The sequence below is a fragment of the Sylvia atricapilla genome, chromosome 4 (genome assembly GCF_009819655.1).
Source record: "Sylvia atricapilla isolate bSylAtr1 chromosome 4, bSylAtr1.pri, whole genome shotgun sequence".
Lineage (NCBI taxonomy): Eukaryota > Metazoa > Chordata > Aves > Passeriformes > Sylviidae > Sylvia > Sylvia atricapilla.
Genome location: NC_089143.1, coordinates 39,978,919 through 40,002,106, shown reverse-complemented (window position 1 = coordinate 40,002,106; position 23,188 = coordinate 39,978,919). Strand labels below are relative to the sequence as shown.

The window sequence follows — 23,188 nt, the reverse complement described above, 5'->3', positions numbered from 1 at the left end:
GCGATGCAGCAAAGACGCCTTATAAATGAGGAGCAAAGCGACCTTAGAGATGACGGCTTGTAGTTTTCCCTGTCACTCAAATGCATTCGTGTTGCCCTGCAATATCACTGACTCATTCATGGAGCGCTCCGTTACTTTACGATTGTGGCGGTGGGTTAACCCGCCGGGTCCGCATCAAATGATGAGGCGGTGCGGAAAACGCGCACCCGGATTCTCGCAGGGGTTTTTTCGCAGCTGGTTGATGACAACAGCTTGAGGGGCTCCCGCCCGCATCGCGCGGCCGCGGCTCCCGCCCTCCGCGGGAGCGCTCGGGGCGCGGATCGGGGCGGAGCGGCCGGTCCCGCCCCGCCCCGCCGCCCCCCGGCTGCCTCCCGCTCCCTGCCTCCCTGCCTCCCTCGCTGGGTGCCGCCGGCGCTGGCGGAGCAGCAGGCGGGCGGGATGGCGGCGCGGGTGCTGCTGCTGGCGCTGTGCGCGGTGCTCGCCGCCTGCCGGGCCGCGGCCGAGCCGGCCACGGGGGCCGCCAGCCGGCGGCGGCGGCTGAGCGCCGAGGAGGGCATCTCCTTCGAGTACCACCGCTACGCCGAGCTGCGGGAGGCGCTGGTGGCCGTGTGGCTGCAGTGCCCCGCCATCAGCAGGATCTACACGGTGGGGCGCAGCGCCGAGGGCCGGGAGCTGCTGGTGATCGAGATCTCGGACCGCCCCGGCGAGCACGAGCCCGGTAAGGGGGCCCCGCCCGCGGCCGGCGCGGCCGCACCTGTGCGCAGGTTACGGCGGCGGCGCTGCCCCTGCAACACCCGCTGCGGCACCGGCACCGGCACCGGCACCGGCACCGGCACCGGCACCGGCACCGGCACCGGCGGGCAGACGTGTCCGCAGCCGGCGCCGAGCGGCTCGGGGCCGCCGCTGGCGGATTTAGCGCCCGTTGCCGCAAGAAACGCCCGGATTCCGCATCAAATGTCCGGAGCGGGCGCCCGGCGCGGGCTCGCTGGCAGGGCAGGCGCTGGCCGCCCTTCCCCGCACGAACCGCAGCGGCGTGAGGCGGGAGCGTGCCGTGGCGGCGGCGTGTCACGGCCGGGCTGTCCCCGGGGACGTGTCACCCACCGCGGCACGCTGCGGGCGCCGGCACGGGTGCCTCGGGATACGTGTTTGCGTGTACTTAAGAGTTTGGGACATCATCAGAGGGAATGTGATTGATGCCGTGGACTCGCAGTACACCTACGATCGTGTCTATTTCATTGTTTCCGCTTTTAGAATCGATGGTGTCGCTAATGTCTGTACGTGAAGGGGCTTATCCGTGAAAGCTGCTCGGTGCCTTTGGCCCAGCCATCAGCCTCCTGCAGTCGTGTCCTCCTCACATTTCCTTCACTGGCTTACAGCACAGGTCTGGAAGTCCGTGACTTGTAGGCGGAGGTGTGGCTTCTGTGGCTCTCGGGGGATTTGGCCGATACAATTAGTGCTTAATATTCTGCTTTATGACCTGAATATAACCTTGCTTTGTATCCTCAAGAGACTCAATGTTGGGGCTACAGACAGAACTTGGAGGTTACAGGATATTGGGGGATGTAAGAGGAAGGCAGGGTAGGAAGGTATTATCTTGGAATGAAAATATGGGGAATGCAGTGCAATTTGAAAAATTTCTTTATGGTGTGTTGCCATCTTGATAAGAGGGGGTGAAGATCCCTATGCTAAGAAAAAAAAAGTCTTGTTTCCGCGGTGTAATTTGCACACTGGAATGATAACAGTTATTACTGAGATTTTGCTTTGCTGCTGAGGAATAGTCACTATAGCTCCCAAGACTTAGGTGACTGTTGTGTCAAGCCAGCGGAAAGGGAGAAAAAGAGCAGCACACTGTGCAGTCTGAGATGGGGCTATGCCTCTTCCTAGAGACACACTTCTCTTGGTGTCAGTGGTGGGAGAAAGGGTTTGTCATTGAGCCCAAGCTAAAGGGAATCCAGTATACAAATAACAAACTGCAAAAAAGAGAAACTCCTATGGATTGCATCCACGTAGAAGCTATAGACAGTGTCAAACATTTCCTGGAACTTACTCGGCCCCTTTCTAAGGGAGCCCCATAGACAAAAATGCCACATGTTGCAATGCCCAAATCACGTGTCAGGGAATGTGATGAGTGCTGGCAATCTTTAGTGGTGGATGCTGAAAATGCTCGTATTTGAAGGGGATTAACCAGGGTTTGAACCAGAGCAAATTCATTGTTTTATTTCAATCCTCTGTTTCATTCTGTGAGATTCTGAACATTTCTCAAAAAGTGGAGAGCTACTCCTCTCTGCAGTGGCACATGGGAGAAAACTCAGGATCTTTTTGAGAAGGGCAGCAAGACAGACCTCATGCTTAGTGACCCTTGCACTCCTTGGGAAGAATTGTAAAAGCATTGATACCACCCGAGCTTCTTTATTACAGAGCTTAAGCACCTACATATTGTGCCAATGGTTGAATTAGAGGCGTTTTCTTAAAAATGTGCCCTTTCTTCTACTGTGTAGTAAAAGGTAGCACTGTTTATTTTTCTATGGGAGCTTTTTAAAGCGGTGCAGTAAAAGAAGTGGAGCCTTGTACCAGCCTTGGCAGGAAATGTGAGACTGATTCTCTCATACCTGAAGGGGGAAGCCTGCTCACTCTGAGCATCCATGTTTGATTCCCAGGGCTGTAACCAGAATAAGGATATTTTGTGTGGTAAATCTTGCAGGATCAGAATCTGATTTATCATCATCCACTATTCTTAAAAAACAGTGGAATCAAAGACACATGTATATACATACATACGTATAGTTACTTTTAATTTTTCCCAGACAGCCATATCTATTCCTGCAAGATATCCTGAGTGTCACAGGACTTATTTTTTAAATATAGGGAAGTATGAACAAAATGTATGCTGTGGTTCATAGATCTATAGTCTATAGAGAGCTCATGCTTCTAGAAGGCTGATGAGTACACAGGGATGATACCTGAATCATCTAGTGAACAGCTGTGAAACAAAAATAAATGTTTATGTTCACTTAGTGAGCAAGTTGATGACAAAGTAGATCAGGAAAGTGTCAGCAGAGCGTCAGTAAAGACTCTTTGTATGGAGTAAAGAGGCTTTGTACTGAGTAAATCAAATACTGCATATACATGCAACCATTGCATAATCACATGTATTGCTGTGTAGCTACACAGGCAGGCTGTATAGCCTTGTGTGAATGCATTTAATTGTATGCAAGCATATAAATCAACTTCAATTTTAGAGTGTCAGCTATTTTTGAAAATTAATTTGTAATATATGTGCAATGTTTTAAAAAAATTGCTTGAGAGAAATCGGAAAACTTCAGAAATGTGCTTTAGACCTCCAAGGCAACTGGAAAACCTTCTCAGTGAATGACAAAACTGGAAGAAATCATAAAGTCCTCGTCTTTTCCTGGGGTAAATACTCATTAGGAGTATTTACTGATACTGCATTGGAAGTCAGAATGACTTCACATGAGCTAGTCTGGTTTCTTGCATAAGCATACCAAGTGTCTTAGCAAGTCTTGGAGACCCAGATTAGTCACTTGAGTGCTGTGAGCTGAGCCTTCACTGAGCTCTTCCTGGGGACATGATAAATGCCAGAAGCGTGAGACTGCCTTAAGTTTCTGATGCTACATAAAACACTTAAGAGAATGTGCTGCCTTTCTGCAATCTTGAACTCCACACTACCTGTGCTTCAACTGTGCTTCATGCCAAGTAGCATTTGAACTAATGTTTTTAATTTTGTGCATTTTGTGGTGGTTGGTTTTTTTTTGTGTTTTTTTAGATATTTTTTTGGGTGTTTATTGTGGCAACAGTTTCTTTAGGCTGATACTGCATTTGTATGGGAGATTACAGCAATCATGGATGGAAAAGAAACTCTTCAATAAGGAAAAGCACAACCTGGAGATGAAGTCATTTGAACTTGATAAAGTTTTGTACCAAGGCAGAAAAGCTCACTTTGAGTTGCTGAGGACAAGGCAGTGGAGGCAGAGGAAGACTTGAATGAGGCTGTGTCAGTGGTTACATGTAGGTGTTGCATGAATGCAGATTGGAAGCAATCAAAATGTTTTGGAGTAGCTTTGATTATATGAGAAAATAAATTTTTGTCCCTGTGCTCACCAAAAATTGGCAAAGTCGACAGGAGGCAGTGGATGGCAAGGTCAGCTAAAACGAGGAGAAAGAGATTGTGGGAAGTTGATGGTGGACCAGGGGAAAACAGGACATTTGATGGTAAAGCACAGGTTTTTGTTGTTTGGGGTTTTGGTTTTCGTATTTTGGGGGTTTGTTTGTTTGTCTGTTTTTTGGTGTATTTTTGTTGTTGTTGGTTTTCTCTGGGGCAAACTAAGCAATACTTTGCCTTAGTTCACGTGCAGAATACCAACTACTCCTGAGACAGGAAATAGGCTCTTGCTGTGGATGTCTGTTGTTCTGTTGAACAGAATGTTAATGATTTTATTTTCATCCTTTTCCCCACAAGCATCTTTAAAAATGCTTCAAGTAGAAGGAAATGGTTAATTTGTAGTTGAGTGAGACAACTGATTTTCTAGAAAATGACATTGTTTGCAGTTTCAAACAACAAAGCATCATGAAGTGGTGGAGGAGCACACTGTGTGTGACTTGAGCAGTGCAGCTGTGACTTGGAACTTTGCAAGGCCCTGTGAGTGTGACTTCAGTCAATTTTATGAGGTGCAACCCAGCTACAATAATCCTTGGACCCATCACTTTATCAAAGACTCCACTTGGCAGAGTGAGGAAATGAGTTGAATTGGTCACTGCTGGCACTGAGCCTAAATAAGCTTCTCGGCTTCCCAAATTGCAGCTCCTGTACTAGCCCCTCCAAAGCCCCCAGATGTGAGGCTCTCAGTTTCTCATACCCTAGCCATGCAGTGCTAGAACTGTTTCCTGCTGCAAAATAATAATTAGAGGGTGACTTAGAGTGAGGTGAAAATCATGGCTCTATATTGATGAATGGAGAAATCCAAGATCTGTCTGCTAATACAAACAGGTTTTTATTCTGTCAGTGAAGTGCTCCTGTATTCAGCTGTACCACCAGCCATGCCAGCTGGTACTTTCAGTGGTAGGAAGTTGCAATGAGTAAAGCTGATGGATTTACAGGAAGAAAAATGGTTTTTCATGATGTCGTTGTCACTGTTGCACAAACCCCATTTTAAAATATTTCTTGATTTATTGTAATCTAAATTACTCTGCAGCCATTTAAGAGAACCATGGGCAAGTGCTGTCCTTTTTCAGAAGAGAGAGCAGGAAGAAGAATGACCAAATGTGTAGGTGGTGCTGAGGTTTCAACCCAGCATAGGCAGGGATCAGCTGTGCTGCTCTAGGTGGCAGCCTGAGTGGGGAGACCACTGGATGTCACCTGTGGATCTTATGGGCTGCCCTGCTTCAGGTAAGTGGGTGCAGTGTTGGGGTTGGTGGCAGGGTGTTGTGTCACTGGTGATGTCAGAAAGCACACAGCTCCTCTCTTGGTTATGGTGACGTCATCAGATACAGCTGTTCTAACCTCATTATCTCTACAGCTAATTGCACTTGATTTTCTGAATCTTTCTTTTCCTTTTGCTCCAAATCTACTCATCAAAATCTTTTGAGCTCTTTGATTGGACCTGTTGATCTTTCCCATATTTGCAAAGCATTAATACAAATTGCATATGGCAAGAGCTTGTTATTAAATCTAGATATTAGACAGCAAGCCTAATTTGTGTGCTCGAGGTTTATGCAAACACTGGTTTTAATCAAGGGCCACTCATATAGTGTTCCTTTTTGAAGGGAGATGTTGAAGGGTACAGGGCTGGTTGCCTGGTAAATGTCCGTGCACTTTGTTCATGCTCATCCAGCTGCACTGCATAAAGATTGAGGCTGTCTAAAATAGGTCGGTGTCAGCAGAACACTTTGCATCAGCAATATAGGAGGTGCCGTGCTGACCGTGTTGTGCTTTCACCCTTTCTGTCAGCTGTGGTTTAGCTGCTCTCCTGGCTTAGGTTTGCAATCCTCTTTAAAGGTGAGCTGCTGTCTGGGCACCTGCAGCACCAGATGAGCGGGAGCAGGGCAGCTGCTGGTGTCTCTATAGGGGTGGATAGAAAATGCAAAGTAAAACATGGTTGAATTTACTCCCCATGCAACCTCCTGCATTTGGAATTTTTCTTTCCTTTGTGCCTCAGGGAACAGAGCCTGTGAGGATGTTCTGGCTTTCTCATCAAACACTGTCAGGGATATGCTACTGGCTTGCCTGCTGGGAGTGCAGATCTGGGGCGGGCTGTACCTCCTGCATTCTACAGAAGGCTGAGAAGCTGTAATTACCTTTCCAGCAAAAGCCCTTAAGGGTTTTTGTGCCGGCTAGGATATCCCCCTGAAGTCACCCAGCCAGGATTTGGCCTGGGGTAGTTTCTGGAAGGACTCTTTTAACGCTGCCCGCATTCGGAGTGGGATGTTCAATGTCCTTCGCGGACTGTGCAGGTTGTGCAGGTCTCAGGAGGGCTGTAGAGCAGCATGAAGATGGCTGCATGTACGTGCTGAGTGAATTTTTTAGACTTTTAGATTTTTCTTCCTTAATTTTATCTTTCTTAAGTAATATTTCCTTAATAGTTCTGATTTCATCCTATCTCAGTGTTCTTACGTTCAGCTAAAAATAGAGGGGTAGAATACAAAGGGAAAAATGTCTCACAGAACTGGTGCAAATCAAGGAGAGGCAGACACGCTGACAGATCACATTCGCAGCTAGTTGTTAATGCCATTCACGTTCCCATTGAAGTCAATGGAAATTCCCAGGAAGCGTGGTTAGGCAGCTGTGCTAGGCCGTCTGCAGTGTTCTGGAGAGATACAATGCTCTCGCTCCAAATCCCTTCACTGACTGAGGTATTTGAAGACTTCCCTTTTTGTTAGGACATTTGAAAATGGGTTAATAGAGGCTGTGTGCTCCCTGCGGAAACACAGTGAATCCCAGCTACTGCATCCCAGCGGTTTATCTTTTATTTACTGGAATAACACAAATGGTAAACAAGCTGGGGTAAAAAGGTCTGTAATCATTAAGAATAAACATGACTCTACAGAAGGCAGTTGTTCTACTTTTCAGGCTTAAAAAGAGTCTGAGTATGCAGAATATTCAGGGTTTGTTGTTCTGACCCTGACTGCTTTTGACAATCCCACTCCTTTTGAAAGAGTTGATGACTTGAAATTCTTTCAAAGAGAAGAGTTGTCATCACCTCCCACACCTTCAGAATGCCATAGCAGTTCCCAAAGAAAACAGAAGGAGGGCCTGTTTTCTAATTGTCTTGGCTTAAAGTGATGTTTTATTGGGGTGACAATAATGCAAACTCCTGGGAATTCGTGAGAAGTCTATAAAGTATAGGTATTTCCCATGATTTTGTGACGTGAATTGTTAAAGCCAGTAAGTTGTAGTTGTGTGATTTATTGAAAGTGATCTCATTGTTAAAATATTTTTAAATTTTTTTTCAGGAGAAACTTTATTATTCTGTAATTTAGTAATCAGTATCTCAAGCCTTTAAATTACATGGAGGATGAAAAACACAAGAGAGGTCTTCCAGTTTCAGAATAAACAAAAATTTTTGGTTGTAACAGTGGAGTTGCTGCTAGACTCAGCTGATAATTTAGTATTAAAACTTGTTTAGAATTAGTTTTGTGTTCATTACATCTAATTTCTGTTTTCAAAGATGGCATGTGATTTAGAAGCCTACATACCGGGCATGCATATTCATGCTGTAATGTCCCTTTTCCTGGTCAGCAGGAACACCTCGTGGCTAGGCTTCAGTGCCCTCTGAAAGCTTCTGTTTTCTCCACTGACTGTAAGAGGAGCTGACATTGGGTAGGCTTCTGACTTCGGAATGTGTGCAAGAGCTTATGATTAAGATCTGGTGAATCCCAGCCTTCATGTATGGTCATCTAATGTACCTTGTTGTGCTTTATGTGCTATCTTTGCAAATCATATGCTTTATGAACACTGTCTGAGCTTTTTTCAGCAGATTAATTTCTTCTGTTAAGTCCTCAGACCTAAAAACGAAACAAAAACCTCATGTCAACATCTTTTGTTGGTCAACATTTTCTTTTTAAACAAAAGTCTCATGCACGTATTACCAGAGTCTTGCTATTTTGTTTCTTGGGGTTTTTTCCCCCCTCCAATTGAATTGGGAATTAAACTGTGAAGACAAGTAACTCAATTCTCTTAAAATTTTGTGGAATCAAAGAAAAGTGAAAACCACAGTAAGTACTTTAAGGCTTCTGGGTGAGATAATTGAAATGATTGCTAGGGTTACAAGGAGCAGAGTAAAGGGTGTAAACTTCATTTTGGAATAAGGTGCACATCAAAAGGCAGCATTCAATTTATTCAGTGGAAATGAGATGTTATATAGGAAGATTTGCTTGTGTGCTGGGGCTAGATGAAGACATCAAGGGTCTATGTAATAAAAAGGTTAGAAAAAAAATCCTTAAGAGTAAAATAGTGTCAGAGTAGGCAGGTTTGATCTGCTGTGGGACAGGAAATGGAGCTCTTTTGTCTGCCATACATCAGCTTGTATCATCTCAGGATAAGGGTGAAAGCTGGTGGTGAGGGAGTGGGTTCGGAGCTCTGCAGAACAACAGTGCTGAAACTGAGCTAGTCGCAGCTTCAGTCAGGAGCTGGGCTTTTGGATTTTGGAACAAAAGTTCTGCCATACTGTGAAGAAACGACTGTATGTCATGCACATAATGAAGCAATAGCTGCCCCTGGCAATGAAGTTGTTGCCTCTCTTGCTGCTTTCAGGGACACTGCTGGGGAGAAGGACACTAGATTAAAAGTGAGGTCTTGGTCCACGGTGCCCTTCCCTTTGAAATGGAGCTCTCCTGCAGGGTGCCAGTGCCGTGCTAGCTCAACTGGCATTGGTCACATCTGCCTGTCACAGCAAGTATGGTCAATAGGCTGTGAGGTTTGGGCCAGTATGAAGCTGTATGTTGGGGGTGTGTCTGTGTACCTACAATGGCCAGGTAAGAGAGAATCTTAAATCATAAACCTGTGGCTGGCAGTTCAAAGGCAGTAAACATTTGTTTTTAATTAATTTCCAAAGTGAGATGTTTATAACTGCATGAGCTAGTAGCTGCTTCCTGGTAGTTGTTCGTACTGAATTATGAGCAAAACCTCACATCCTTGTTTGCTTGCAAATGAAGTCCCATGGAGACACCTGTTCTTTACATAGAGCTGCTCTTGGCTGTGGAGTGTGAGCTGCCTGATTTATGATCAAAGATAGTTCTGGCTGCAGAGCCTGCCCAAAGCAAGAACAACTTGAATGCCATTTTGAGTACTTTATGCTTCAGTATAGATTTGCCTTAAAGCCAAATGAAAAGAGTTGTTTGATCAAGGGAGACATCTGACTGGCCAAAGTTTATTAAACTCTTCTCTTGGCAAAGACATCCTTGATGGTCTAATGATCTGGTAGGTGTCTAGAAAGTATGGCCCAGAAGTTTGTCATATTAGTTCTCCAAGCAAAAGAGAAATCATACTGTATTTTGCTATGAGAAATACAACTAAGAGTTCAGAGATATAAAGTGGAAGGACAGTGAGACATTTCAAAGGTTAAAACTTTCATAGTTGTTTTTGCCATGCCATCACATTAGAGATATCTGGATAATACATGTGTGAATTGCCACATGCTCATCTCCTGACATTTCTGGCTGCAGAGCATTCATTGGAATTTTATTTTTGGGTCCCTCAAACTCAGCATCACTGTCCTTCAGTTACACATTGTTGTCCTTCAGTGTTACGAATGGTGCATTCCTTGCACATTGATCATTCAAAATGAACCTTTTTTTCCCCTGTGCTAAACCAAATATTTTGCAGTTTTGGCAGCATTTTGGCTTATTGCACAGTTCTAAAACTATAAGCAAAATTGAGGTGAGTTTAAGACACAAATGGACACTTTTTACACACCTGAAAAATGGTATTTCAAAGGAAGCCTTGTGACTATGGTAAGCTGACGCTCCATGTCAGATCTTGACCTAGGAAGACTAGACCATGCTCAAATTTTTCCTCCCACCCAGCTGCTTACCATCCACAAATCAAACTGAAGTCAGTGGGGGCTGTACATCTGAATTTAAGCAGGAGGCTTATAAATACTGATAATTAAGAATCCTAAATGTTTAAGCCAACTTGCATGTGTACCCTGAAAAAAGAAAGCTAAATGTGACTTGGATTTTGTAATAGCCTGCACTTAAAAAAGTGAGTGGGCCAAGTTTATGCTGTTCTGGATGAAATGTCTTCTTTACCTTTGGTGACATCAGTATGCAGAGGGATGGAGAGGAAAAAAAAGCTGTGGGATTGGGAGCTGGGCTTTCACATGTTTAAATTTTAAACATTGCCATTGTAAGAAGTTGTTTCATAGAGAGGAAAAGCTATTTTGTGGTAAAGGATGACTGGCTGCTTTCCTGGCTCTGCTGGGAACTTTTTGTGGTTTTGGGTAAGAACATCCTCTCTCTGTGGCTCAGGTTCTCCTCTCCATGCCTAGGTTCTCAGCTCCCACGCCAGATTTACATGTGGCTGTGCCATGTACCTGGTGTAGAGGTACTTGAGAGATAGCGAGTGGTTCAGCATTTGATCTGTCTTTAAGAGGCAGTTCCTACCTGCTTCCTGTCAAATTTCCCCTAGTAGCAAGTAGCCCCAATATTTGTGTTGACTTAGCAGTGCTAATGGACATATGGTGAGGAGTCATTAAGAGTTTCTCTCTCTATTTGCCTGCTGCAGATACACAGTTTTTTGTTTTGTTTAAAAATCTGCCTTCATCGCAGATAAATATGAAGAAGGAACCAATTCCTTTTCTTCCGGTGCTGTTAGTGAGAGTCACAACAGAGATGTCAATATTTGCAAGATTTCCACGTGTTGCAGCTAAGGGAACAAATCCATAGTCAAAATAAATATTGCTAACCTTCAGTGAAAATGTTTCAGTACAAATCTTTAGTGGAAAAGCCTATAAATAAACAGGGGAGTGTCTGTTCCTTGATACTCCATGAAGCAGCTGATAAAAATAAAATCTGTATTATAAAAGTAGCCAATCCAAGATGAAAAAGTACCTGACAATGGAACACCTCCTGAATTGAGAAGTTTAGGAGCCAAGAAGCTCATCTGACTTGAAAATTGCAGAATTGTCTGAAATAGATGTTGCCATGGAGACAGATAGGATTAGCAGCCCTAGACTGATTTCATTGGTCTGCTGCTAGCACAAGTTGCTTGTTTGAGTAGCATTAATATGTTGTCTCATGCTGCTTTATATGCTGAGACCATCTGGCATTAGTGGTATTTAAAGGTGCAGTTCTGTTAGGGAAGGAGTTGGCCAACATGGTTTGATTTATGTTTGTAAGACAAGCTACAGGAGTTACAGGGTCCTTGAAAAGCTGCTTTGTGCACAAAAATATTCTGAAAAATCACAGCTCGTACAGAGATGAAGTGGAGCTTTGGGAAGCAGCACTAGGAATTTCAGAAGTTTGCTTTATACTCAGTCAGCTCATATTTGAAATATTCTCTGCACAAATACACACTTTTGCATGTTTCTTCAGGTGTGAATGTGAAGGCAACCACATTTTTTGAAAAATAAGCCTTTTCATTGCAAAGCTGATTAGGAACTACAGCTCCACCACCTTGAACCAACACAAGATCATATTGTGTATTAAGGAAAAGTATGTTGTAATGTTGCACTGTTAAATGAAGACATTAAGGTGTAACCAAATAAGAGTCCCTTTAGCTTAGTTCAGAGTCCATGATTTCAAGAAGAAATATTTTCTTTTAGTTTGACTATATACCTTCGAAAATGTATTTTTTAGCAAAGGATTTGATAAGAAAGGCAGTTTGTAAAGACTAAGATAAACCTTATCTTTGCTCTATTTATACCAGTGGGTCTTCATCTGCTTTCCCTAATACCGCTCTGGAGTGGGAATTATCTTCCAAAGGAGCTTATATGACAGTGCTGACACGCCTCAGATGCTTATAAATTTTCACTGTTTTGTTCTTTGGTAAGAACATGATACTTAATTAATTAATACTCAGGACTTTTTCCCCAGACAGAGGTGAATGATTAAAGAGTGACCAAATAAGAGCCAGAAAATATTCCTGTCTGAGTTTGGGTTCCAGTGTGGAAGTTTTTCTGTAGGCTGGGCATGGTAAAGAAAGTGGCTGGAAAGAAAACTAGCTGGAGACTTTGTTCTCCTGGACAGACTTAAAACTGGATGGAATTTGAAGTCAAGTCTCGATAATTCTCTGTAAGCTTGATAGGCATTTTTACATTCTCAGCTCATCGATGTTCTGAAACTACTGAGGGAAGGCATTTCTAAGAGTGTTCTGCAGCAGTGTAACACTTGTCCTCAGTTATTGATGTGATTGATATTTCTTGGATATTGGTGTGAAGTGTGTAGTACAATAATGAAATTAAACAAGGGGTCTGTTCCACAAATCTTTAGGTTTTAAGCTTTTATTCTGGAGCTCTAACTTTGGTGCCAAAACAAATTCTTCATATAATTTTGCTTCAAGTGCAGGACCCAAGAAATACATAGCTGTGGATGGCCTCACTCCTTCAAATAGCTTTAGAATGATTATGTTTGATGCTTAATGTTTTTACAGCTTAGTTCTGTTTTAACAAAATGAATATAGGGCACAGGAAGAAAGCCAAATAACTTGTATTCCCAGCCTACTCCCAAGCCCCAATTCCTAGTTGGCAAGTCAGTTTGCCCCCTCTTTTGTTTGCTTGTTTTTAACGCTATCATTCAGTTCTCTCTGAATGAAGCTCAGGTGCAGTTTTAGGTGTCAGTTCACCCCAAGACCCACCTCATGGTGATACAGATGTTACTGCCAGAGATGCTTCCTGCTGTTACCCCTGAGCAGTCTTCCAGCCTTACCTCGTCATGTCTCGTAGCCTCCCATGCTTGTTATTACTCTCACAACACGTCCAGGGTATGCCACACAAGTGTGCAGAAGTATTAAATTCAGCCTGAAAGGCTGTGATGCTATCCCTGCACGATTGTGGGCCCTTTGGCCTAGATAAACCCACAAGTAAGTACTTCTTAAAGACCCTGTGGGGCCAGGAGTAGCCTTCTCCAGCTGTGGAGGATCAGGATGGGCTGGCCCTGAGGAGCTGGGTGTAAGCCACCTACACTGCTTGGTGCAGGGGTCTTTTGGGTGCTTGTTGGTTTTCAGTTTTATTATTTGTGCTTAAAAACTTAATTTCTGGAGCTGCTGATTTTGGCCAGATGCTACTTCATTCCTTCACATTGTTTCTTTTGTTTCAGTTCTTCAGATACTGACACTTGACGTATACCAATATTTATAATCTAGGAATGAACTTCTGTTTTTTCTCCATTCCATTCATTTCCAGGGATAGAATGCTGCTTCCATTCTTGCTGCATTTCCATAGCATTTAAAATAACTGACTGCGGCTGATTGAGCTATTCACTGAATATTTCAGTGTGAAATATTTCAGGTAACAGAATTGAGAAACAATAGCATCTGAAATAGCACCAGTTGTGCTACATAACATTCTGCTGAGTTGCAAAGTCTGGTGACTTGACTGTCCGAAATTGAAGTTGCAATGAGGCTTTCTTGTCTGGATTGTCCAACACAATTCTTTAAATTTACTATTAATGTGAAGTGGAATGAACACAGATGAATGTATCGTAGGTTTTGTGATATATTTTACCAGTAGCCCTGAAAACTAATGGTATGGAAAGGTGCTTCTGAAACGACCAGGCATAGGTGGCTAATGACACATTGTTCTCAAAATACCACTGCAATAGCACTGTAGATAGAATAGACTTATTTCAACAATAGAACTTCTATATGAAGTGGATTACTAAAATATGATTCCATATGATGGGGGCAATTTCAGAAACTTGTAGTTAAAAATAGCTGAATCATCAGAAGGTGCAATCTGTCCTGTATGAAGAATCAATAAAAGGCCCCAAAAATGCTTTGTTTAAATATAAACAGAGCTGTTATTAGATTTATGCTTCCTAAGGTTTGTCCTAGGAAAATTGCAACTTTGGATAACATTCCAGTGCTGCTCCTGTAATGCCAGTGAAATCATAATCTGAGGTCAATCTGGAGTGCTCAGTTATGTGATCTGAAAACTAGAAGAAGATTTAGTGCCCATGTGTACCTCTGACTTCCTACTCAAAGTTGCAGAGTGTTTGCTGTGCCTGCACTGCAGCTCACCCTCTGGGACCCTGGGGCAGCAGGGCTTGTGTGGCTCGTGGCAACAAATCCCCTGTGGTAGGGAATCATTTGATATCTGAGTTGGCCAGACACCACAGAAACTGGAGATACTGTCTGGTGCAGTCCAGTCTGTTCTTCCTTTTCTCTTTCCTAGGAGCTGAAAGGATTAGGATGATCTAAACAAGAAAAAAAAGGGTTCTTTATTGTCTTCTCTAATGACTTAGTGGCATTGTCTTCTGCTCATACTCATCTACTCTGTACAGACTTGCTAGCACAGAATATGGTGTCTCTATGAGTTCCTTATTCATTTTGTATCAAAATTTACTTTAGGTAGCTTTAAACATAAATCAGAAATTAATTATAATTCTTAGAATAGATCTCATGTTTTTGTTTTTGGTTTTTTTTCCCTCCAGCATAAAACAGATTGATGTGAGACAGGACATGATAAAGTACTGGAATGGTCTGCCTGGGGATGTGGTGGAGTCACCATCCCTGGATGTGTTTAAAAGAAGACTGGATGTGGCACTTGGTGCCATAGTCTATTTGAGGAGTTAGGGCTGGGTTGGACTCCATGATCTTGAAGATCCAACCTAGTGATTCTCTGTGTGTGTGTGTGTGATTGAGCATCATGCTATTTACTAGAGTGATGGAAAAGCGCTGCATGTTGCAAAGGAAAAGTGATCATCCACAGCTGAACGAATTAAAATTTGCTTATTGACAGTGCCTGCCATCTGGGAGCACTTCCTAGGTTATTTGTATTAAATATATGAACATTGAGCTAGATAGACTGTACCCTATTGCTGGTATAAAAATATAGGTTGAGACTTGAGCAATCTTCCAGTTATAATTTAGACTCATTACACCCTAGAAAATGGGAAATGGCATGTATATTTTTCTAAACAAAGATTCATCTAAAACATTTTTTTCTTCCTTTATTTTTGCTGTTATTTCTATAGTTTTTACTCTTTTTTTTTTTTTTTTTTTTTTTTTTTTAGTCACTGCAGTTGTCTTTTAAAAGCAGGCTCTCTAAATACAGCGAGGGCAAAATAGAGGAGAGGAAACTGAGAAGAGAAAAAAATGTGGCTGTGCTACAGATTCAGTAGACTTTCTGCTTTCTCCAGCCTTAAAGGCTTCATTATAGGGTGTATCAAGATTGTACTGTCTAGAAGGAAGCTGTAGTTGTAATGTACAAGAACATGGCGCATTAGTCAGCAATCTGTTTATAGCATTGTGGTTTAGAGCAGAAACCCTTTCTGTAGGAGATTCAGCAGAATCTCAGGAAAATTGAAGCAGCTGCAGCTGTAAAAGGAAATGTACATTAAAAAGGCCAGGGAGGAATCACAGATAGAGATCCTCCTCTGTTATTTATAGCTCTATCATTAAATGTCCCTTTCAAAGCTTTGAAAAGAGATAGAAATCACATTTACATTTAGATACATGAAAGGAATACACAGATGATGACATCACTGGTTCAGCAGATGGCGAGATGATTGCTGCAGTCCCTCATGAGCTAGGATCTATCATTGCAGCTATTGTCCACATGGAAACCTCTGAGCAAAAGAGCATGGGATTACAAGAGACAGTAAGTGTACAGGATCTAACCTAGTGTCTAGGAGTGGAAGCAAGCAAAAAAAAAAAAAATTGTAATAATTTCACCATCAATACTTTTACAAAAAGCAGGACTGTGCATCAAACTCTTCCCTGTGATTGCTTTAGGCTTGACATAGGTCCAATTCAGTTCAGACATCCTGCTTTTCTGTTACTTTCCCTTCGGTTACCCTTGTTACTCTTTGTTGCTTAAAAACACTTTGAAGTTAATGCAGAATAATTTCTCTTTTTGTTTACTTGGCAGATTGGGTTGCCTGTGTTTAATTTTTGAAGCAGTTTATCAGACATGTATAAGTGCATTTCAAGAAGTGTATGTCAAGGGTTGCTTCTTCCAGCTTTTTCATTAACTGATTTACAATGATGAATGCACATCTTCTAGGAAATCAGTCCAAATTAAATAGCATGAAAATATATACAGGATTCAATTCTGCATGCAGTGAAGTCAGTTGAAGCTTTGCCAGTGAGATCAAGGGATCCAGTGTTTGATATATTGCTTAAACTATTAAGTACCATGAAAGCAAGATTGAAGGGTGGGCTATATGTGTCTTCATAAGCCATTAATAATAATATGAAATAACTTACTGTAAACTAAAATCATGTGACTGTGTGTACATATTCACGTGTCTGTGCACATTTTGTAGCAGAAATCTTCAAAAAGATCCTCATAGAAAGGGAAAATCCAGTCTCTCAACTATTGGCTGTAAAGAATCTGTTTCTTGGGCTCTGTAACAGAAGCTTACTAATGTGGATTGGTGAAGGTGCACCAGTCTTTGGGGTAATTGCTGAGCTGATCTTTAAAGCTCCTGGAATGCGCAGTAAGAAAAAGTAAAATTAAAAGACTGGAAAGACTTAACTCTAGTTCTTATCTTAGATAGAAGTCTGCATTAAAAAGGATACCTGGTAAACTTTTTAGCCCTTCATATTCATGCTGCAATTACCTTTTTGTAAAGCAGTGGCATGAAAACCTGAAAAGAAGCACAGCATCAATGGCTGTGAGGTTTTGTCAATTCTTCGGTTTGATAAACAAATGAATCCCAGATGGTCTGAATATAATATGCAGAGACAAATTAGCACATCATTATACCTGGTCTCCTCTTGGAAGTCGTTTTGTATTGTTAAGTGTGCCCAGGAAAAGGTTTAACGATGGATACAGTATGTGAAGCCCATGCTTTTCCCATTTCTAGTCATATACAGACAACTGTGAACATTGTGACATACACAATTAGGGCAGTTTGCTTTTGCTGATGTTATTAGCAAAGCTTTCACTATCTTCAGCATGTGCAGAATTGATACTCTGATTTTCTCTCCTATTTGCTTGGCTGTCCTTAGTAGCAATTAAAATTTCAGACTACTTCAAAGACCAGGCTTTTTTGCTAAGCTCTTGGGTAGATCAAAAATCCCCAACAACTGAAAACCAAACATCAAAATCAAATGAGAAACGCTTTCCAAACTGCTTTTGATTTTTAAAGCTTTGAAAAGCAAAAATGTATTTTTAAAATTTCTTTGGATATTGTTCTGTGAAAAATTACCAAAACGGAAAAGAGGAAAGATATCCATCTAAAAACATGACAGTCTTGGCGGTTAAAAAAAAAAAATGTTTTTGGGCTTATGAACTGTCAAAAATCATAAGTCTGCTGCCTTGTGTTGGTATTCCTGATTTCCTGGTTCAGTCAAGATGCTGTAGAGAGGTCTTTCTTGCAATGGTCATAATTTTTCAGTAGCAATGTTTCACTTGAACAAAGATTTTTTTCCATAAATAATTTGATGAAATCAGTTTTAATAAAAATGAATAAACTCATAAAATTACCCAATTATGAACCAGTTTGAAACGTGAAGGTATAGCTGAAATTCAGGTCTCAGTTTGTCATTCTTACACGGGTTACTGAAATTCACCAGTTATTGACCAAATCTTTTTTCAGGTAATTTCCTGGCATATATTGACCCATTTTTCAAAACTTGAAGCATCATTACATGTTTCAAAAAAAGGTCTTTTGAACTTTTTATCAGCTCAGTAAAGAAGTCACCGAGCGCTCCGGGAAGGATTCCCAGGCCAGCTTGTGTGCTTGACTTGCAGCAGTGAGGTCAGTATCTGTAACACTGTGGACACCGCGGGCCGCTCTCACCAGAGGATCAAGGCAAACCAGAATACCATTGGTAGGCGGCCAAATGAAAGATACCTCAGAAAACAGTGTTTCAAGTGTTCACATTAGGCTCAAAAGCTTCAAAGGTCTGCTACACTTAAACTGCGTTCAAGTCAAGAGCTTGCTTTGTCTGCAATTCAGTAATTTCAAAGGGGAAAAACATAAATAACTTGAAAAAGGAAGTGGCCTTAGAGAATGGGAACAAAAATACCAAAGGTAACTTTCTAAAACTTTCTCATGTATTGAAGGGGTAAGAGCAGATAGGCTAGAGGGATATGGTGCATCTTGAATAACTGTTTCATTTAGTTCTCTGCAAATGGAGAAAAGACATGAAAGAATCTAGCTAATGTTAAAGTCTGTGAAAGTTCTTTAGATAAAAAGAAACAGAATTCTCCCAAGAGTGCTGTTGTGTTGCTATGTGAACAATTATAGTGTGGTAGCAGAAAATGTTTACTGAGTGCCCACTATTCTAGGAAGGATTTTCTGTAGGCTATATCAAAAGAGAAAGAAGTGTTTTGATGCCAGTTAAAAAGATCTGTCTGTTTTGAGATCTTTTCAGTTGTATTTGCTCTGAAGAATCATGGCAAGCCTATTTACCAAGACTCAAATGGACTCTGAAATCGCACGAGAGTTAAGGAGACGTTAAAGGAAAGTTTAGTTCTTTTAAATTAATTGATATATGGGTGATTGTATGTGTGGAGGACAAATTTATTCAGAAGAGAAATGCACAACCCCATCCCTTCATAAGGTACCCATTAAACAAATAAAACTGCAGTTCTACCAGAAAATATGCTTTATTTAGTAAGGTGGCTGAATCCAGTGGTAGAGATGAAAATATGTTAGAGATGAAAAGAGGTTTTCCACTCTGTTAAAAGAGCCTGAGGGTGTTGTAACTGGAATTTTTTGGTGCTTATCTGTAGTGCTAGCCTGTGCTTAAACCTGCATTTCCATCACTGTTGTCACCCACTTAAGTAGGTGAAACTTATCCATGTCGCTTTCACACTTCCTTTGACAAGATTTTTCTTGTGCAGTGGGGCTGTTCGAATTGAAAGCTAAAAAGGGACCAGGATAAACAACCCATTTATTAAAGGAAATATCACAAAATTTTTAATGACGACAGATAAGATTTTGTTATATTTCCCAATAAACTGGAGGTTGGCATCCTCAGAAAGAAATAATGTTCGACAACGTAAGACATTCATTCCCAGTGGGATTGGAGGTATTGTTATAGCAGGTATTCTGTGAAAAGAGGCAAGGAAAGAAATACTCTTTGTAGAAATTATGATGACACTGTTCTTATTAGGGTTTCCTTGGTATTTATGAGAAATAGTGTCTCTAGCTGATATCAAAAAGGTGAAGTTGATTGTTCTCATTCTTTTTGATAGCGCTGTGTTAATAAACTTCTTAATCTTTTTTTCACATTTCCCCAACAAAATAAATATCCTGTTTTAAAGTAGTCAAACTGAATATAGCTATTATGATTTCTTAAAAAACATATTTTCTTTCTTCAAGGAACACTTTGGATATTAGTATAAGACTTAATTATAGTTTTGAAGTTTTTTCTCTGTTCTTTACTTCTTTACATCATTTTTATGTTAGTTTCTATTCTTTTAATCACAACTCTGGAGGGAAACTCCTGACCTTTTCATTTTTCCCATGGAAATGCTGAACTGCATTTGACATGTCAACTCATAAAGTTGTCATAATGTCATAATTATGGTTTCAGACCTGTGTCTCTGTGAAATTTCCTCAGGAACCATGAATCATAAGCAATGTTTGTAGACAGACTCTGGAATTACATTTCACTGATAAGTGGAGTGCAAACAATGAATTAAGAAGTGTTCTTAGTTAATTATCAAATGTTACCATTTTTTTAAAGATCAGAAGAGAAAGAACTGGGCAAAATTCTTCATGATTCTAGTAAAAGTAAAATCACAGTATATATACTTCTTGTATTAATTTGACTTTTAAGAGTAATCTGTAGTTGAAATGTAGTTTTGGTCTGTATCATGGACTAAAACATCACTGTTAAGCATACTTCTTACTTAATTCAAGTTTATCTCGCAAGAAGGATGAATGCTTTGTTCCTGGATGGTAAAGTCAACACAGCTGTGGAAGAAATGAGCTGGCTTTTCTACGAACAGTCATGCGGTGCACTGCTTTTCACTGATCTAAGTGAAAGTAGAAATTGGCTACAAGATATTTTTCAGAGGTAGGAATACTGTGATGATGGATATAATGGAAAAATGTAAGAGAAGAAGGTTAAAAAAGGGCTCAGAGGGAGCACTAAGTCTTGAAGCTCTGAGCCTGTAGAGGCAGCAGCTAAAATAGTGTCACCTTTTGACACGAAAACTGGGACAGTGCATGTCCCAGCGCTGTTCCAAGGCATGTGATGTTCCATCAGTGCTTGGATAAACAGCCTCAGTGTTATGGTCCTCTAGGAGGCCGAGCACTGCTTTTACTCCGGTTCTTGTCAAGGCCATAAAGAATATAAATGCAAATACATTAATGGGGCAGTAACCCAGGGCACATAGCTGCTGCTGCTGCTGCCTTGGGTGTCCAACAGGTCTCCAGTGAGTTGGTGCTATTAGTGTGCCAAACTGTATTTTTCAGGATGGATGCACAGAAAGCAAAGGGTAAGGATTAAGCAGTGGTGAGGTCACATGTGGACATCACTATTCAGTGTGGAATACTTCATCAGAGAGAAAGTAATTAACTGTTTAAACTTATTAGTGAGGAGATGGTTTACAAGAAAAAGGGGAAGACATGAAGGAAGAAAACAATCATATTAAAAAAACCCCACAAACCCACAGGGAAAAATCTAGTAGGATTGAAGCTGGAAAGTTAAATTAAGGAAAAAAAAAAGAACAAATCCCCAGAAGTGTTAATTCTTTGCTTGTTCCTAGTCCAGTGCTAGGTGGTGTAGTCTGTGGTGTGAAAAGGCAATGAAGATGTCCGCTCCTCTCGTTTTTGTCCTTCTTATTGCCGGCGTGGTAACTCTGCAGTTTTAGATGATGTGGAAACAGCAGGACGCTAGGGATGATTGGTCTGGGCTCTTGGTCTGGCAGGATGAATGGCCATGAAAAGCTGGTTGTTACCTTGTAGCAAGGCCATGGAAGCATTAAGGTGGTGGCCCAGGGCTGCCTGTCTCCAAGTCTGAACACAGCACTTGCGGGAACTGGTTCCATCTCCAGGACCACACAGCGCTGAGGCACTGCCTGTCTGAGGGCTGTCATCTGGGTGGCTCCTCTGTTTCTCAGGCTGCAGGGGAGAGCACTGTTGGAGCTCAGGCTGTAAGGTTTGCACATTTTTTCTGTTGTCCTCTCTCTTTCTGGGTCCCTTGTAATGAAAATTTCTTCTCCCTCATCCTTTACTTCAGATGACGTCCAATTTCTTCAAGGTATTTCTCTGCTGTTCTCAAAAACATTACCTTGTTTTTACCTACACGATTACCTTGAATCATGGAATAGCCTTCTGGGCAAGTGACTGAATTTCAAATGCTGTCCTCCAGTCACTGCAATGCTGTCACTGCTGCCTTTGTTCACTTACAAGCCTTGCAGCAGAACTGAGCTTGTTCCTTTCAGAGGCTGACATGGTATATTATTTCATATTTCATCTTATTGTCTGCTTAGAGTAGCTTACACTGGTCTTGTATTCTTCTCTGTAATTGCCTTTATTGTTTGACCTTTTATGACAGCTTAGCTCTTAACTCACCCTAAAATCCACAGTAACTTCTGGAATATTTTGATTTGGTGGAAAAACTCAAGAATGATTATCTTCTGTATTGTATTTTAACCTCAGGAAATCCTGGCCTCCTGTTCCTCAGAATGAAGGACATTTAAGTGCTACAGGAGCACGGCATCATTTGTATTTCCACAGTGATTTCCAGAGGAAATGTTAGCATGTACTAAATATTTTCTTTGTTTTTTTTTCTGAATTAACTTCTCTTTTGAGTAAGTAGTTTTTAACAAGCCTCTCTGTCTTCCATTTCTAACGTTCTGTAAATGGTAAGATAAATATGCACAAGTGTTTCTGAATGATGATGAGTGCTTGGAAGTTCTTGGAAAAAAGACACTTTGTCTTAATGCTATACCTTATGTATACCTTATGTATAGGACATAGGTTTATGAAAACAGTTACAATGCCATAGCCTTAAAATTGTTAAAGGAGAAAAAGTGTGTTTTCCTATCCTCACTTCAAGCCTGTATGGTGAGAAAGGAAGTTTTTGTGCACTGGGATGTAAAGTAGGATTTATAGCTCTGCTATGCAAACATTGATTGGATGGTTTTGGCCTGCTTTGTTGCTTTTTGAATAGTTTTTGCAATGTACAGATGCAGTGGAGAGACTTGAGCTTAAAGGAAGTGGGGTTTTAACTTGGTCTGCTTCTCAGGATTCTTCCATAATAATTATTTGAAATTGCCTACAATCAAAGTTTCTGTAAGAAAAAAGTAGCACTAGGAATTTTTACCAGCAAAATGTGTCAGGTATCCAGTATCTCCAGGCAGAGAATATTGATGCCAAAGTAAGATCTCAATTTCCTGTATTTGACGGAAAAAATACATCTAACAGAAAATGTGCTCTGTGTCTCTTCAGACCTCTGAAATGCACAGTGTCACTGAATGCAGTGTAGCTTCAGAGTGCATTATTCATGGAATGCACGTGTGTTTTATGGGGTGCTCATTAGAGCAGTTACTGGGCTGCTTCTTGCTGCCTCCCATGCTTGGCTGTGCCCATCTGTTTACATCTGCTATCCTTTATAACTAATCACAGTCAAATCTAGGAGTCATAGAGTAATCCTGTAGCACAGAACTGAATGAGTAAACCCACCAAACCAAACAATAACAAAAAGTCCAGCACAGAATAATTGTAAAGAGAAAAACTCTCTTTTTTTGTGAAATAATATAGCTAGGACCATGTGTAATGGAAAAAAAAGAAACAATCAAAACTAGAGAATGTTGTTTATCCAGATCTTAACACTTGTTTCTTTCATATGTCCCATGACATTTGGACTGTGGAGGTTTTGCTTTCAAACTTTTGCTTTCAAACTTTCAAACATCTTGGTTTTAACCTTTCATTAAAAAGTGGGTAGTGAAGTTAGGATAAATAGACAAATAAATAAATTATATTATGAATCGGTGTGATGATCTTTATGTCAGCTCTTCAAACTTACTTCAGGCTACTTTTCTGCTCACTACCAATAACATATTTAAGAGTAGTATTGTACTGTAGTCTGGTCACTTCAGACAAT

General features: G+C 41.2%; 1 protein-coding gene across 1 annotated transcript in view; it reads left to right on the top strand.

Moving 5' to 3' along the window:
* The first annotated feature begins 118 nt into the window (after positions 1–118).
* The window catches only part of CPE (carboxypeptidase E), a 56,487-nt gene continuing 33,417 nt past the window's right edge, over positions 119–23,188 (top strand). Inside the window, 2 exon segments of the mRNA XM_066317623.1 lie at positions 119–227; positions 230–718. Coding sequence (XP_066173720.1) covers positions 119–227; positions 230–718 — 598 coding nt within the window.